At 37.8% G+C, this 18,114-nt stretch overlaps 1 protein-coding gene and 1 non-coding gene across 2 annotated transcripts in view; one reads left to right on the top strand and one right to left on the bottom strand.

Moving 5' to 3' along the window:
* Positions 1 to 18,114, bottom strand: part of ITGA8 (integrin subunit alpha 8) — a 110,024-nt gene that overhangs the window by 37,627 nt on the left and 54,283 nt on the right. Inside the window, exons 22-24 of the mRNA XM_038174267.2 lie at positions 11,125 to 11,217; positions 6,536 to 6,615; positions 3,215 to 3,295 (exon numbers count right to left, since the gene is read on the bottom strand). Of these exons, the coding sequence (XP_038030195.2) occupies positions 3,215 to 3,295; positions 6,536 to 6,615; positions 11,125 to 11,217 (254 nt within the window). The remainder of the gene's footprint in view (positions 1 to 3,214; positions 3,296 to 6,535; positions 6,616 to 11,124; positions 11,218 to 18,114) is intronic.
* Positions 17,843 to 17,924, top strand: TRNAL-AAG (transfer RNA leucine (anticodon AAG)). The gene has a single exon. It is a non-coding gene; the product is annotated as a tRNA-Leu (tRNA).

The following is an 18,114-nucleotide window of genomic DNA, read 5'->3' on the forward strand; positions in this document are numbered from 1 at the left end:
AAAGCAAAAAATTTAAATTGCTGATTTTTTTTTTTTTTGGTGCAGAATATAAAATTTGAGTGAAATGATGGACTTCATTCACTGATGTCAATTCCCTTTCACTTGAGTGTAAACAGAGGAAGCATCACTGCAGAAACAGTTTTCCCCTTGAAGAAGGAGAACAGAAAACCAGAAGATTTTGTTACAAATCCTGACATTTTCAAAATATTTTAGGAAGAAGAAATGTTCCTGCTTCCAGCTCTTATGCCATATACAATGAATGAAATGTCTGACATACTTTTTCACAGAGCAGAGCTTCTCAAAGCAGGGTGAGACCCTGGAAAAGAATAATGTAATACCATCCAGCTAAAGTACAGATCTTCATGAAATGTAGGGCATCCTGGAGAATCCTGCTAACTCTTCCCCAGATAATACTTCCCCAGACTTCAAAATGCCACTAGTTCCTACTAACAAGCATGTCAGAAGACAAACTGAAAAGCAAAGCCAAATAATAAAGAAAATGAAGCATATTCATAAAATGTCATTTCAGATGACATTTTACTTATTAAGTTTCACGATTAACCTTCCAATGAGAACTTTAATTATAAACTGTCTGTGGAGAGTGGGACCTTTCCTGTGTAGTCAGAAAAGCCAAGACATAGAGACCTTTCAGCTACCACAAAAATTTTCAAAACACAAGGTGTACATCAACAAAAAGAAGCAAGGTTTTAAAAGTCAGTGTTTTCTGTTACATTCCCTGCACAGTGTTTTTCTCATCTATGGAATTACAAAGTGCGAAGTGCAAACATAGACATGCAGTTAAAATGATTATAAATTATGTAAGAATGCGTACATTTATTTTAATAGATTTTACAAAGATATTTTAAGCACTTCTGCCATTGACATGAAGGTAATAAAATCAGGCCAAATAAAACAGAAATCCTCTCTTTTGACTATTTTATTTTGTTATTAATTTAGAATATTTTGACATTTGAATGGTTTATTAGGTGAGAATTTTTCCTGGACTTTTAGATGACAATGATCTGATAAAGACGAGCACTGAAAAAAAACAAGGTAAAAGAAGTTCTACAAAGAATGGTTATATGGGATATACTAATAAAAATTCTGCCTGCTGCTAGTCTTCCCAGTCCAAATAGCTTCCTTCCTAAATCCCTCATTGCTCTAATGCTCTTTCAACAGTGGAAAATCATAATTACAGCTGTAAAACTCTTAAATTTTTATAGAGATAAAGGTAAGCAGCATAATTAAATGTCAGTTATCTGAGCAACTATTCATTGAATGAACAATCTAAGCAGTTATCTTAAATTTCTTTTGAAGAAAGATTTCTTCCTTTCTCATAGAGGTAGTATTTGCATGCATCTACTGTGTAAGTTTATATGCATGTATGCATATGCACAATCTGGTAACTGCACTTAGTTTTCTCAGTAAAATATAATGATTCTAGTCCCACTTCATCCACCCCTACTGCAGAGCAGTATGGAAATCAGTGTAAGATATTTTCCAGTCCAAATGTGGACACAGACTCTCTTTTATTTTTATCTAGGAAATAATGAGCAAATAGTTCCCATGGAGCTGTGTGTTTCACCATCTCTGAGTAATTAGCAAAATCTGTCAACAAAGCATTTTGGAATTTTCCTTTGTACACACATATTACAGCTAACATGAAAACCAAAGGACTTAAGAGGAAAGGAACTGGAAGTCGTTCAATTAAATAATTTTCTGTATTTAACAACCTGTTTCTTAGCACTGCAGGCAGCAGTTCAGGCCCGTTTTTCCACTCATCAGCATGCTCTTTTTAACAACCGAGGTTGTTTGAGTCGTGTTTGGTGAAATTTACAAAGAATACAAACTGCAAAACTTTTCTATGAAGGTGATCAGCAATATCACTGAAAAAAAATCAGCATCTGCACCTGTGAAAGCAACCCTTACTGGAAAATCTCATGTTCTATATGCATAGCTTTTTCTTTGCTGCACTGAAACTAGCCACTTTTTAACCTGGGCATCCAGTCATGGATGCTCTCTCCCAGGAGCATTCTCTCGGTCTGCAGCCAACCAAACTAACTCCTTTGATCCTACCTTAGCCTCTACTTCTCTGTTACCTTGCCCCTGATTTCACGTTTTTCACCTTGTTAGTGTGACATTCCTCTCTTGTCCAGATCATTGCCCTTTGATCATTACTAACTACGGAAAATATGATCACAGAATCAATCAGAATCATAGAACGGCTTAGGTTCTGTTCTTGTTAAATAGTCTACTCCTCTTATATCAGCCAGACCTCATGGTCTGATTGTGGGAGTGAATCCAGGGTACCTCCTGCTCTCCCTCTACAGTGCTGGGAATGGCTGAGGTTCAGAGCTATAATTTGAGAAGGGGTGATGCAGGAAATCTGAGCTCCCAGACAAAAAGCATTTTGGCAATCATTTGTTTTAAGAGAACATCCTGCTGATCTCTTCCAGGATGCCAAGATAGCAGTCTAGTTCCAAGATCTTACAGAACAGTCTGAGATTCTGATTCCCTAATTGCATTTTTTTACTTTCCTAAACCAAGCTGTACGTGAAAATAGAGACAACAGAAATAATCATCTTCAATCATATCCTGTGCTTGTTTAGTTTCAGTATCCCTTGTGTCAGTGGACAGACGTGCTTCAGATAGAAATGTAAGAATACTACAGTAGTAGCTGGCTGCACTCTTGTCACAGTCATAGCTCACTCCTTATTCATCCTTTCTCCAAGGGTCTCACTCTGCTCTCTATTAGCATATGCCTTAATTTGTTTCATCATTCTAATGATAAAAACAGCAGATTCTGCTTTGGTATTGAGAATTAAGTGCCTAGGTGGTTGCACAAGCAGACCCACGCATATAAAGAGACATTCTGTATTAGTAATGTCCATGGACACGATTTGAATACCCAAATAAAAGGTTGTGTCCTACTGCTGTTACTACAGTGTGGAATTCTACAGTGTGCTGCATTTGCACCAACATGGTAAGTTTAAAGAAGTCTACATGGGCAATAACGCCCTACACAGCCTGTTACATCTTTAGCTGATCAGGCTTGCATGGCTGATACTCCCTGGGAATTCTCAGGTGTTCCTGTTGGGTTAAGGCCCTTGGGATTATAAAATGTTGAAAGACTCCACTAGAGAGAATTATTATATGTAGAAAGATTCAATACAAAAACAGTTACCATTCTGAATGGAAATAGTGGCATACTTACCCTCTGACCTGTACTTGAGCCACAGCACTGATGTTGATATGGAGGTTAACTAAATTGCTGGTTGGATTGATCTTATTAGAACTGGAAAAGATTGAAGATTGGTACAAAGGTTAAAAAAGTGTTTTGTTTTGTTTTTTTAAAAAAAGCAGAACTCTAGACTGTTATAGATACAGCACTGAACACCCACAAGTCTCCAGCTGGGAAGTGGTGCTGTTGGACATATGACAACGTAGGTTTTGTTATTGCCACTCTTCAGTCTTGTAGGAGATTTGTATTTAAGTCTGAGCTCATCACATGTTTTATAGTATAATCAACTCAAACTTCCTTTAAAGAATCCTGCGGATATGGGTGGATATGATGATACAGATTTATTTGGCTCAGAATATAATTTAAATTTCCTTGTTCAACTTGGCTATCTGTATGGATAGGGATATCTTAATAGAATATGAGGTTGATTCATGTAGTGAAGGAAGGCAATGTTAATGAACAAGATAGGCTTTGTTACAATAAAATCTGCCTTTACAATTCTCCAAACTTGTGACTTCTGCATGACAGAGTCTTTAAAGCAAAAATATATAAATAGATAACTAAATAAATAAATGCTTTCTTTCCCTTTCTTATTCTCTCCCCTCCTCTATCCAGAGAGTGTTTACACTCTTAATCCCACTTAGCACTGAAAACACATCTCTACATTTAAAGTGTGCTCTCACTCCTTTTCTTTTCCTATTGGAAATTCTTAGTAGCAAAAGTAGTTTCTCTCACTTCAAGTGACTGTGGCCATTCATGTGACTGTAGTCCATTCACATAAAGAATGGTTTCCAGGTTTAAATTCATGAAGACAGTAAAAAAGAAATATTTAGAGATTTAGAGTATATTTAATTATGGGATTAATGACACTAAGTTAGGAGGTTTTACTCAAGCAAGCATGGAAGCACTTCCTTACTTCATGGAGTCTAAGTGTCTATTGCTGTCACAGTTTACTGTTATCACATCTGGGTAGCATCAGTCAAATGGAAACATTCAGAGGAGGCCAGAATTCCCAGTGTCTGACTCCTGAGGAGTAAAGGGCAATAGTGCTTTGATCCAGGCTTTCTGGTTACAGATTGCTAAAATTAGGAGCAGCTCTAATTTGTTTGTAAACTAATGCAGATTCCCCTCAAACATCATGTGAACTTTTGAAGTAATCCTCCATAGCCATTGCTCTGAGCTGCAGTCAGCGTTTAAAATTTGCTTTTAAGTAAAAAATGACTATACAATTAATTTGTTAGTATCAGTTGTTCTCCATCTTCTTACGGTTCTACTTTCCATGGAGTTACAATACAGATTTTGATCACATATATTTGGCATTTAAATCCTGTTTGTGCATTATGCTATTTTGTAGGTAACAATAGTTTTTAAAAAAGTGCCAGGACATCTCCATTGCTTAGGGGTACATAACGCCTAGCAAAATCCACACCAGAAAACGAATCAGATTTCAAAACACTACTCAGCCTCTTGCCTATTTCTTATAAGCGATGAAGTTCAGTCTTGCAAGCCAAAAAAATTATTTTCCACTTGATGTTTTGGAGCAAATTAAAGGTGTCTTTAAGAATAACTCAGATAAGGACACAGATTCAGACATGTTCTCTGCCTCCCTTTCTTTCCATTTTAGGTCATTTCCTTTTTCTCTTTTTCTGAGTTAAAATTTTCTGTTTCCCCCTTTTTTTTTTTTTTTTTTTAATTTGTTTTACCTGTTCACTGAGATCAAAGAAATACATGAATGGTATTGCTGCTTGGGAAGCAATGTAGAGGAGTGTGTTAACTATAGGATACTTTCCTTATGCAAGAAGCTTGACTTTTATGTATTTATTTAAGTAGCTGGGTGCTGTTCAGCGTTTTGACACCAACTTGTGGAAACTGTCCTGCCTTCCTGGTAGTCCAACAGACTTCTTCCCCTTACATTTCAGTCAGTAGATATGGAGGAATTATGAGGTGCTGCTGCCTCTTGAAGTTCAGACTTCGTCCTCATCACCTTTTCTACCGAATTGACCTGCCCTCAGCTCTTTCTAGCTGGAAAGATCTAGCAACCCACCAAGCTCCAAGCCTCCCTGGTTTCACAGCATAAAAAGGGTAACGATGAGAGCCTTTGATAAGTATTTCATATATACAACTGTGTTACTTGCATTAATGCCCTGATGGTGAACAGTGGTGTGAACAGGGGACCTACAAGCTAGAAGTTATGTATTTTCTCTCCCTCTGGAGGTGCCCATGCCTCCAGCTTGTCAGCCACCCTCCCAGCCCTTTGGCTTCTGCAGCCTTCTGTTGCTGTGCCCTTCCCAGATTTCTGCATGTCCTTTCCTTCCAGGGTTACATTCTGGAAGCATGACTTAAACATTTTAAATGTCGCAGTTATTTACCATAGTGAGCATGATCAAGGCCCTCATTAAAGGCCAGACATTAGCAATTAAGTCTCTGTGTGTGGGGCAGGGAGGGCCCCATCAGGAACTCCAGCATGCATTTGATGAGGACAGACGTAGCAGAAGCTCAGCCACCTACTGAAAAATTCCCAAGTTTGTGCTTGCTGTTATCCAAACCCAGCCTGTCCTGTGCTTTTTTGTCCCTGTGCATTGCTCAGCATAAAACAGAAGATTCTCTAGAAGTAATATTTCATCCCCACAAATGAGGAACTTAAAAAAAAAAATACAGATTCACCGGAATAAAACTGAAACAGCTTCCTCTCTTTATGACAGTAACTGTAACTACATCTTCTATAAAATATGAAGCATTTTGACTTTCAAAAAACATTTTCATATATATTAAAGAACAATTATCTGGTAATTTCAGTAAAAAAAATCAAGAGTAAGTCTAACAATACAGATATAAAACAACTGAAAATATTTGTAAGTTCATCTCTTAAAAAAAAAGGAAAACTGTTGATCATATTTTAACTGCTCACCTATTTTCTATATTGCTGTAAAGGAATGGCATATCTTTTATGTTTCAAGAGCATTTTATACTTTAAAATACAGAACTTTGTTGGAAAATGATCACCGTTCATTAATCCTGAAGTGGAGAACCATGTGCAAATTTGGCAAATCTATGGAAGAACCTTGGAACACTAACCAAAATTAGTTAACCTGTATTGTAACAAAATAAAAACCTTAGAATAACTCTAAGACTGATATAGTTAAAAGCTAACATGGCCCCAGCTCTACAAATCCTCCTGAAGAAAGCTACCAAAGGAGAAATAACTACTGAAGTTGAAGAGCTAAACTTCTTAAACTCCAGATATTGACAGGAATTCAGAATTTAAATAACCGTGCTCTTGGTAAAAAATCTAACCTTTTTATTTGCAGCTCAAAATTGATGCTGAAATCTGAATTTTCAAAATGCTGGACAGAAAAGCGGATGCCTGTAGAGAACTGGAAAAGAAACAAAAGAACAGGTTACTAATTTCCATTTGCTTTTTGAAACAGTAATGGAATAAAGCAGAACAAGCTCATTCAGAAGACAGAATGGAATTGGAAGGCTAGTTAAAGAAGGAATATACAACAGCATATGGTGGCTCTGTAACCCTCTTGCTGGACTTAGTTACATCACTGGTTATGCAAGTGGCTAGGGAGGAGGGGGAGATGCCATCTGTCCTCCACATTAAATTAATAAAATCGTCCCGCAATGTTTAAATTAATCCTTTTAATTGCCTCATTTCAACTGCATATGTTTTTAATCTGGCAATTTCTGAAATCTGAATTTTGCATTGAGGCTGACAGCAAAGCATACAGCTTGTATACTCTGCATATAAGTACCACTTCTCCCCTCCTTCTCACCTCCTGCACTGTCTGATAGTAACATTTCCTGCCAGATAACTTGCATACACGCTTTCCTTTTTAAAAAGGATTGTTACATATAACCATATTCTCCATGTGGAGAAAAATAAAGACTTGTCTCTTCAGTATGCTTTCCTTGGCATACTTGGGGCAGCATTGCCAGCAACAGAACACAACAGAACAACGTAGTTTTCTGTCTGGGACACGGATTCAGTATCACTGACAAAAAAGGATTTTCTTCTGTGGGTGTCATTTCAGGTGTTTAAGAAATCTATTTTTTCCAAGCATTATTTTGTTATAAGTCCTCACTCAATTTTCCCTCTTTTCTCACTTGTGGTGGTAGATCACTGAATATTAATCCATCTGCAGAGCAAGACTTAGCTAATGTGTTTCAATTACTTCTTTCAATTGTCCTATGCTAGAAGCAATAATGTTACCATGAAAAAATGGCACATTCAAATCTTTGAATTCTTTTCATTTTAATATCATAGATAGAGCTAATCTCTCTTTTTGGAAGTAAAATCTTTAAGATGAAAGGAAAATACTCATTAAATTAACCAGAAGCTGAACAGTTGGCTTGGAATAGAGATGTAAACTATTTTTATGACCATTTTGGGGATGATTTTAACCTTATTGATTCAACTTTAGAAACATATCATGATCTTTTTAATCTCTGAGACAAAAAAAAAAAAAAAGCCTGCATAAATTTGTTTCCATTTCTAGCAGAAAAAAAAGTTTTGATGAACCAAAGACGTAATTTTCCTCAGATCTAACAGAGCAGGCATGAACTGCAGTTTCGATGATCTATCATATCCCTGATGTCCCAGGTTTAATCCCTCATTTAATACTGAAGCATACCTCTAGTGTATGAGTCTAATGAGCTGCAGATGTTGCCTCTGTGTGGTAATACAACTTTGTTAATGTCAAGTAACCCTTGACACTGCTACTAATAAGATCCTCACATGCCCTTGCTGAAAATTCAGAGGCCAAAGGAGTTGAATTTGCTTTAGCTTGTACACTAGCAGTCACAGGATCTCCTTATTTTTGTTTAATCCAAATACCTTATTTAAATTTTCCAAGTGGAGTTACTTTCATCTGAAGTACATCATTTGCCATGTTAGAATCATCATGCTTCTTTGTTGAAACACATGACATTTCTGCTACTACTGATAATCTTTAATTTGTTATGTTCGGCAGCACCCAGGAGTATGTTAGGAGATAGATGGCTACTGTTTTTTGACATGTCTTACAGAGCATAAGAAAGATAAAGCCTTTGTGCTCTTGAAGAATTAGTTTGCTACACACCAAGACATAGGCAAGATTGTCCAAGCCTCCCAGCCTTCTGGCCTTATTGCCATTCATTTATATTTCCTTCCAAATTCTTCAACATATTCTATTTCTAATAAGATCTACGTTTCACTTGCTAAGGCCATTGAAGAGGCATTAGTAAGCTTGTCAGTATGATCCATTTCATAAACTAAGTACTTTGAGCATCTTTCCTCTCTGCCTGTGAGATGGTATCACAGACATCTAGTTTGAATTCTGGGCCATATGGTTGTGGGATTTTCTTTCTCATTTTTTTATCTTCTTTTTTTAACCATGCAGATACTATTGAAAAGGATACATACTTTCTGTGGGCAGTAAATATTTTAAGGTCATGGAATTTAAAGAAGTCAGAGAGATAGTCATTCTGATGACAATGTTGAAAATGTAAAGTGTTCTGCAGCCCACAGCAGTAATATCCCATGGGGTACATCACAAAATCCTGACATAATTCTCATCCTCAGAAAGTTAATCTTAATGTGTTGGAGAATCCCCAGGTTTCAGGGTGCTGAAAAGTCATTACAGTGACTCAATAGTTAAGAGCTTAAAGAATGTTAGACTTTGACCTAACCCTCTCTTCCCACTCCCTCACAACTTCCACAGAGTCCCTTTCTGACTGCGTGTTTTGAGAATAACTGATCTCCTGCCAGAGCAGAATTGTTTTGCAAAACTGGAAATGGATCAGAGAAGCCTCTCATGATTTATGCAACTTGTACAAAGGGTTGGTATTTCGCTGTTGGAAGTACGTTTGCCATCATAAATATGTTTGGACTGAAAAAGCTCAAGTCCTTTCACCTTTACGAAGCTTCCAGGAGAGCTGGTTTCAAAGATACAGCTAGGCTTTAAGCTTTCGCTAACTATAATCCAACACTTTTGCCATCTGGTTTTGTGATGCTCTATCTTTGTATGCCTTAATTTTCAAGTGTGAGATTCTTTTTGTTTCAAAACAGAATATTCTTAAACATGTTATGAACCCCGCTGTTTTATTCTGCTACTTCCAAGTCTCCCTTTATGAAGTATTTTGCTTAGGAATATTTGGTAACAATGCATTTACAGCAGCCCAAGTGCTGACTCTGAAGCAAAACAGGATTAGCTGTGCTGACAGAATCCATGAGGAGACAGGTAAGAGTAGCACTGCTTCAGTGGCCACCAAATAACATTCCTGAGGTCTTCAGACTGCCAGTAGTTTGGGTCAAGGATGATGTGGAAACAGAGCTTTGGATTCACGGGGGAGAGTAGAGGGGCTATAGCTTAATGTCTCCACATTCAGACCTTTCCATTGCTTATACTTAAGACAAAATGCAAAGCAACACAGACTTGCTCCTAGATTGATATAAAATGGTAGTGCTTCTTGTCTCCCTTTCCTCTTCAAAACCCATGCTTACCCACACAATCATCCACGAGATTCTTGTCCACTTCTGTCTATCTTAATAATTTGCTTCTGCCATAGGACTAACTAAGAAACAACTCAGTAGATAAATTTGCTGTTATTCTGGTAAGCGATGTTATCTGCCTTGAGTTTGGATTTTTCTAGTGCTTTGGTCCATCAGTGCCTCCCATCATCATGTTAGGAAAACTCCATTCCTCAGTATTTTTTTCAATTACTATTATTTTTTAGGAGTTTCATTAAATAGAATAAAACAAAAAATGCAAAACCTTTTAGCCCTGTTTTCTATATTCACTGACTCTAATATCTATGCAGTCAGTGTTCCTAGTGCAATGCCTTTCCCAGAAAATACTTTTAAAGTTCCCCTCTTCAGACTTCTAGTTTGCATCAGTTTTACAGAGCAGAACCCTCACCAAGCACATTCCTGCTCCCAGTGGGTCCACCATCTGGAGTTCGTTTCTCTGTGGTTTCTAGCTCCTTGTAATCCTAAGGAGTCTGCCTGGGACTGCTGGTAACCATGACTGTGCGAGACACCTGGTCTCACACTTGCCTTCAAAAGCTCTATGACTGATCTGAAGCCAACCTTACATATCCAAACAAGCTTATTGGAGTCCAAATCTTCTAACATGTGATCCATTTGATTCTTTTATCAAGGCTGAGTCAGGAACTATTTCAAAACCATTTGAAAGATCTTGAAAAAGAGTTTGAGTTAAACACCCATAGGATTACACCCCTTGAGCTTATGAGCAGTGCTAGAATTCCTCTGCAGGGACATCCATGGCAGAACATTCCTAGGTTCAACACTTCTGGGGCTGCCCTGAACTGTTTGTCAGGACATAGGAACAAGTGATGATAACCATGGAATGGGTAGCTCTTTTTTTGTCTCCAAATATGTTCAATCCAAATGACACTCATAACGTGAAGGAAAACTTTACTCCAACATCATTTTCATGGATGTAAGTCATGACATAAACTGATAAGAGAACGCTCATACACTCAAGATGAGACTCAGAATAAAGAATCTGTTATTTACTACACACATCTTAAATAGAACGAATACTAAGGCAGAAATAAACATCACACATTATGGATTGGGATTCTCTTCTCATCATACTAGTGCAACTTCTGGGACTTAAACTGAGGGACACTAACTTTCTTTAGAGTATGTGAAATAAAACGTGTGATCTAATATCAGTTTTTTAGAACAACAGATTGTCAGGTTTTCAGAAGCACAGTACTGTCTCTTATTGCACCAATGATTTCCTGTCCGAGTAAATAATTTGGTTTAGGTGCTGCTTATTTGGACACATTCTGCTAATTGAATAGTTTTCCATTAGCTCCTCTTTAAAATTCAATTAGATAAAAATCAGTAAATGCATCTGGTTTTCCCTTACATTTGCGCCAGCCACCATGGGGTTCCCAAGATCACAAACCACCATTCTAGTTTCATTTTCCATCTTGTAATCACAGCTCAGTATACGCAGGGCCTGTAACAAAAGGACATCAATATGGAGGTCAGAGATCACAGTGAAACGTACCCAGTTGGGAATGCGATGCCTTTTTGATCGTGACACTTTTTTTGATTTCAGACACCTGCACAGTGCACTAGGAAAACATTTAATTGGTTATTGTCAGACAATGGGTGAAAACTGATGCCAGGGAAAAACAAACAGGGACGTTTCCTAGTACCCGAAGGGCCACAATGCAATCACTCTAGCTCCAGTTTTAACATACTGCTTTGCAGTAAATCGTCCTTACGGCCATAATGACTCAACAGAGAAAACAAGCATAAAAAGGTAAAAGGGGTGAAAGAAACAGGTTTCACACTAATTGCAATATTTTTATTATCCATCACTAGAAGTCTCTGGAATGAATTTATGGCATTGGCCACAAATGGACCAAGCCTAGAATTTTATTTTCCAAGCTATGGTTTATGTTGTTACAACTTCATGTTATTTCTGTAACTACATTACTTGTAATTAATAATTTAGCAACAAAGAAGATGGATTTCTACTTAAATAATTTCCCTCTAAATTTCTTAATGTAAAATGTGTTTCTTCTTTGTTCTTTCAACCCTTTATAATCTTTATTGCTAGTAGTTTCACCTGCATAGAAAACAGACTGTGCAGAAGGAGGAACAACCATAGGATAGCAGAAGATAGGAGATATAGGAGATATAGAGTAGGACAAAGCAACAAAATTTTTTTGTTTGCTTGCTTTTTTTTTTGGTTTTTTTTTTTTTTCTGTTTACCTCTCTGGCGTATTGGAGAAAATAGTCACAATTACGTGCAGAAGTAAACTAGCTTTGTAAAAGCAGAATGCAGCTAGAGCTGTTGCCATAAGGCTCTCCCACTACCTTTCCTCTCATTTGTGATTCTCACAGATTAACCAATACATGCAAGGTCATGCTCTTTATATAAAAAGACCTGGGAAATCTCCAGACCACTGGCTACCAATTCACTCCTAATCTGTAAAAGCCAGTGTGGACATGTTGATCTTATCACTTCCTGAGACTGAAAGAAATGATAGGGCATGTCCTAAATGTAGCCCATGTGAAGCATGCCTTCAGTATGCACCTCATTCATGTTGACACATTTATGGTTTGTGAGGAGGAAAGAAAGTTTTTTACACAGTGTGTCCACTGAGCTACTTGCCATCCCAAGCCTCTCTACAGCAGGGAGCAAAGGATTTTTACCTTCTTCCCAGCTGCTTAATTAGAGGTGGGCTGCAACACCTGGGAGAAGCAAGAATGTTAACACAGCTGAAACCAAACTTGTTTGTAAAACTCTTCATTTCAGCTTGATTTGTGGGTATATGGTTTTGTTCTTCATTTTTATTTTTTATTTTTTGAAATTCAGGTCTAAATGTTTGAACATAGATATTCCTCTACATTTCATACCTTGCAGTTTCTTTATTAATACTGTATTAAACACCAGGACAGAATACTTCATCCCTTATCACACACTTTTTGTCCCTTGAAAGCTAACCAAATAGAAAACTTTTGCAAGTAGGTTTTCTGCAATTTGAAGGTGATGCTTTCAGGCCAAAAACAATTAATGGAACTTATATGACCAGAATCACAAAAGCTCATTTGTGGGCATAAAGATGTGACAGGGAGCTGTGATATAATTTCTTCAGGATCGAGATTAATTGCCTTTGTTTTTCCACTGATCACCTTTTTGAGGTGGTTCAATACACCTCAAATTAAAACCAGGCAGGAAGCAAGCAAGAGCAAAGAAACTTATATACCCAGTATTGTCAGTACCATTATCTCATACGTAACTCAGCCAGATGGAAGGTTTTGCCACAAAACCCTGCTACCTGCCACTGGTAGCAATTTACGTTTTTATAGCAACACATGGTCTTTTTGGCAATCTTGAGCAGAAGCAAAATCCCAACAATTAACACATGTGCTCCCAGGGTGCATTTTAACTACGAAATGACTGGATGCTCTAAGTCATCCAGGCAGCCTACAAACTTGAAACTTTCTGGTGGTCTTAGCAATGAATTACAAATTGATGCCAGAATTGTTAAGCACTACAGACTGTGGATTAAAACACCTCCTCTCTTTTCTTGATCAACACCTTTCATCCTTATCTTCTGAGTAGAAATGGATGGATTAGGTACATGGATTAGGTACCAGGTTAATGGATTAGGTACCAGGTTAATGGATTAGGTACCAGGTGCCAGAATCTAGCTTCTCATCTAACTGATGTATGAGAACCAGTGTTTGTCCTCAAAAGGCTCAATTTATGCCTCATCTAGCCAGCCACCTCCTATTTACTCTTATAATATGAATTTTCAGGTAAGATAAGAAGGTTGCATATCTTTTTCCTATTCATGTATTATGCTATAGTTCAGAAGGAGTATCATGCTATAGTTCAGAAAGGCTTGGGGCTGAAAGCTCTGGATTTATCCATTGAAAAGTAAAACTGGTTGTGATCCACAACAGCCCCACAGTTCCCAGCCTGCACAGAGACAGTCATGCCAAAATACATAATGTTTTTGGTGTGGAACAAATACCTAACAGGGCTTTGTATTTGCTTGATTTACTTCTACTAATTATTCCATGATAATTTGGGCTCCACCCATCACTACTAAGGCAGGATAGAGTTGTGTGTGAAACTCTTTTGCTGGGCAAAAGATTAGTGCACAGTACTCAGGCAATGGATTGGGGTTCAAGTACACAATCATGCTATTGTAGTGCAAGAACTTACCATACAGCAAGTATATACTGCCTCTGGCTCTACTGCTGGCCATGGAAATGTGAGGTAATATAATGTGGTTATACTTTTTTCATTGCAGCTAATTCCAGTAATTCCACACCTACTGCATATGGACAGTTATTACAAGCCAAAAGGTTTCCAGTAACTTGTAAAGCTGTGGTAATTTTCTCATTTACCTGGTATCTGGAGCTTTTAAGTGTTCCCACAATACAACTAATGAATAACACACTTCATTTCATTATAAGTCATTGTTTCATTAACCATTTTTTTGACTGAAGGAAGTATCAGTACGTGCAAGAATCAAAGAAACTTCAAAATCATATCCTTGACCTCAGACTTTAAGATCAAACACACTAACTTGTCTCTTCACTTGCATGTGTTCATGTACATCTCTGCAAAGAGTTATTCTTCTGATCCAGTTGCCCAGTTTAGGTTCAGTATGCTACAGAATCAGGCTGGAGATGACAAGCTAATGACAAAAGAGGAATGCCAAACGCTGCATTGCATCGAGCTGAAGAGAAGAGGTAATAGGTGTGGGAATTTTCAGTGATGTATTCAACTGAAATTATTTAATGCTTCAGTTAAATTATTTAACTGAAAGTATTTAACACACTCACGGTGTAATTCAGATAATACAGAATAACCCAAGAAATTATTTCCAAAAAAAAAAATCAGGTTTAACGGAAGACTTAATGGGATAAACTTGTCTATTAGATAGACCAAATCCAGAGTAGCCCCATAATAAAGAAGTCTAACATCCTGTAAAAGTATCGTTAATTCAAAATGCTGGCAGCCTAACAGAATGATTTGATTCTAAAGATTTTTCAGTTCCATCAGAAATTTATCAAGTGGTTTCTTTGGCTCATTACATTTCATTTGTTTGCCCCTCAGCCTACCTGTTTTGCTGCTTCTGACATGTCTGTCATCTCTGCCTTAATACAATGAAGTCTGCAGTATGGAGAAAAACAACTACACAGGCAACTGTGAACATGTACTTTGAACGAAATCCTTGAATGCAGAGCTTTAAGAGCATGACTGCAACTGCCTCTACCACAAGTCCACCTGTCTGCCAAAATCACTGTATTCAATTATCTGCATTTCAGGAGAATTCAAAAATCCTGCATTGGCAGAGTGCTGCACAAAAATGAAAATAAGAAATGAAATCTCAACTCCACTGCACCTCACAACAAAATGTTAATTTTCATCTATGGTCCATGCCTCAAAGTACCTACAGACCAAGAGAACTTCCTTCCATTTACCCCAGTGTTTCCCGCATACCAGTGTGATAAGTGTTTCTGAGCTCTTGTCAAGTGGTTCATACTGCCATAGATTTTAAAACCCCATAGGTTCCATTAAATGAGTCCCTTTCTAATATACTGTCATTTGTACTATGACCCATAAAAATCATTGTAACAATGATTTTTTCAATTTTTTCAATGTGAAACATTTTTTCAATGTTTCCTTGAAACAGATGGGCCTCTGATACCCAGAGTTCTGATCACTCTGGGGAAAATGAAATTGCCTGCTAATTCTTGTTTCAAGTGGTGATCCTACTTAATCTGTACATTTATCTGGGATAAATTAAACAAGAATGTTGAATAAGAAGAATATAAAATAATGTCTGAGTTATGAAAATGAGTGATATATTTTCATTGTAAATTTACTTTTTTAAATTAAGAAAACTATATTTTCTTTTCTGTCATGTCCACAGCAGTTTTAAGTAGCTTGTCAGTACAGTGACATGTTTTAATGGTGGACTTGGCAGTGCTAAGTTAAAGGTTACACCAGATGATCTTAGAAGTCTTCTCCAACCTAAATGTTTCTATGATTCTATGAATACGTACAAGAACCAACCTCCACTAGTAAAAATGGCAGCAAATTTTAGCTTTGTCTTTTTAAAGAAAATTACAATATCAATTTCTCTCCCACATAAAGATTTAGAAATGAATATTTCAGTTAAATGAACCATAACATCACAAAGACCATTCTTTTCAAAAATATACTTTTATGGTTTAAAATCAGTAGAAAGAACAAACTTTCTTTCAGTACCATGTGTAATCTTTGTGTAAGCTGTATCTGCAGTGTAGAAGGAAAGATATTAACAACGATGTAGGCAGTAAGACTAATGTTCTGATACTTCTCAGAAAGAATGTAATGACATCTTTTTTGATAGAGTAAGTATAAAAAGAGAGTAAGAAATAAATTCTGTGCTCTAGTGAACTAATTAAATGTGGGGAAAATGAAGGCAATTCTTCCATAAATCTGGGAGGATTCAGAATTTGACTTGTCAAAATTGTATACTACCTTCCACAAGAACTGAAGAATATGAAAAGCTTTTCTATGTTTCCTAGGTTTAAAAAAAAAAAGAAAAGTAACATCTTTTGCCAACCCATTTCTAGCTTATCCTCATTCTTGAAAAACACCAGACTCTCCCAGCTCTTTTTCCCTTCCTTTCCCCCCTGAGGCTACCCTTCTGGCACCACAAAATTCAAGTTTTCCTAACATAATGAAAAGCCCTGAGTGATTTCTGTCCAGTCCGAGAGATAGATATGTGTGGGCTAATATGTGTGGGCTTTGGAGTAAGTGACTCCCCTGACATCCTTGGTAATGGCCAGAAGAACAGCCAAAGATTCCCAAAGAGCAGCAAAGGAAAAAGACAACCAGGTGTACATGTTAAAGAGAACTTAAGTTTTCTTTATGCCTTGTAGACTACAGTATGAGAAAAGGGAGTATACAAAGAGAGTAAAAGAAATGCAGATGACAGTAAGAGGCTGATGTCTTTACTTATTCATGCACAAATATATGCTTTTGAGAAGTGAGGTTTCAGAGAATTTCCATATTACCACCTTCAGTGACATCATTAATTCTTGTCATTTTTTTTCCAAGTGGGTTAAAAGCCCAATAATAATAAAGGCACTGACAGAAGGAGAGTAAGGAAATACTTTGTAAGTTACTTTCAACTTCCTTAAAAACATTTGCCTTCAGAAAGGAAATTAACTTGCTTTCTCCCACTCTCACCCTTGAGGCCCTGCTGCACATTCCAGGCACTGACAGAAAAAAAGAAAGTTCATGTTGCAACAGCTTGGGAGATTTATGTGCAGATGAGGTGATTCAGACTTGCTGTCCAACAGAGAATACAAGAACACTCTGCTTGTTTGCAGGATAGTGTTTCGTCTGTGCTCTTAAAAAACAAACAGATCCCAAAAGGAAACACTGTGTATTCAGTACAGCTCAGTGGGACATGAGTCAGCCCTTTTGTGAACATTGCCACATTTCATATTAGAACTGTTTTTTTGGCCTATCTGTAAGATAAATTAATTGAATAGAAAGGAGGTCAACTTTGTCAAGTTTATACTGCAGTTAATGTTCAATTATTCAGCATATCAGAGACTGGAATACCCTTAACGATGGTAAAACACTGCTGGGCTGGAAGCATGAGGCAGAAATGTTCAGGTGTCTGAGGTTCAGCATGGCTTATTGACCCTGACTGCGATGTGGTAACACCGTGGGATCCAGGGCTGGAAGCACTCAGGTGATTCTGGTACTTGTAGGGTTGACTGGTTCAAAATCTCTGAACTATATAAATAGCTCTCACACTAGAAGAAATGTGACAGTATTTGTGTGGCACTATATCTAAGTTAATGACGAGGAACTGGACCTGAGCTGGCTCTGAACAGGATGGACCTGCCTTTCCCATCTGCATGTGACATGGCTGATCTTCAGCATGGACCGTGAGCACAAAGATAGCTGAGAGTTGATGGGATCTCCTCTCCTAGGAGGCAGCTGTCTACTTGCTGAGTTCAGCTGGCACTGCCCGTGTAGGTTAATGGGCATGTCCTAAGTACCTCAAGGGAGGGCACAAGGAGGACAGAGCCACGATCAGGCCGGTAGTGTGGCCGAGCGGTCTAAGGCGCTGGATTAAGGCTCCAGTCTCTTCGGGGGCGTGGGTTCGAATCCCACCGCTGCCAGCAGCTCTTTTATAGAACCAGTCATCTTGAATGAAGTCACACAGCAAATGTGGGACAACCGGAGGATCAGGCCCAGTCAGTCTCCCACAGTATTCTCCCGGAGAAGTTGGCAGCCCATGGCTTGGACAGGTACATGCTTTGCTGGGTTAAGAACTGGCTGGATGGCTGGACCCAGAGAATGGTGGTGAAT

Source organism: Anas platyrhynchos, chromosome 2, assembly GCF_047663525.1.
Source record: "Anas platyrhynchos isolate ZD024472 breed Pekin duck chromosome 2, IASCAAS_PekinDuck_T2T, whole genome shotgun sequence".
Lineage (NCBI taxonomy): Eukaryota > Metazoa > Chordata > Aves > Anseriformes > Anatidae > Anas > Anas platyrhynchos.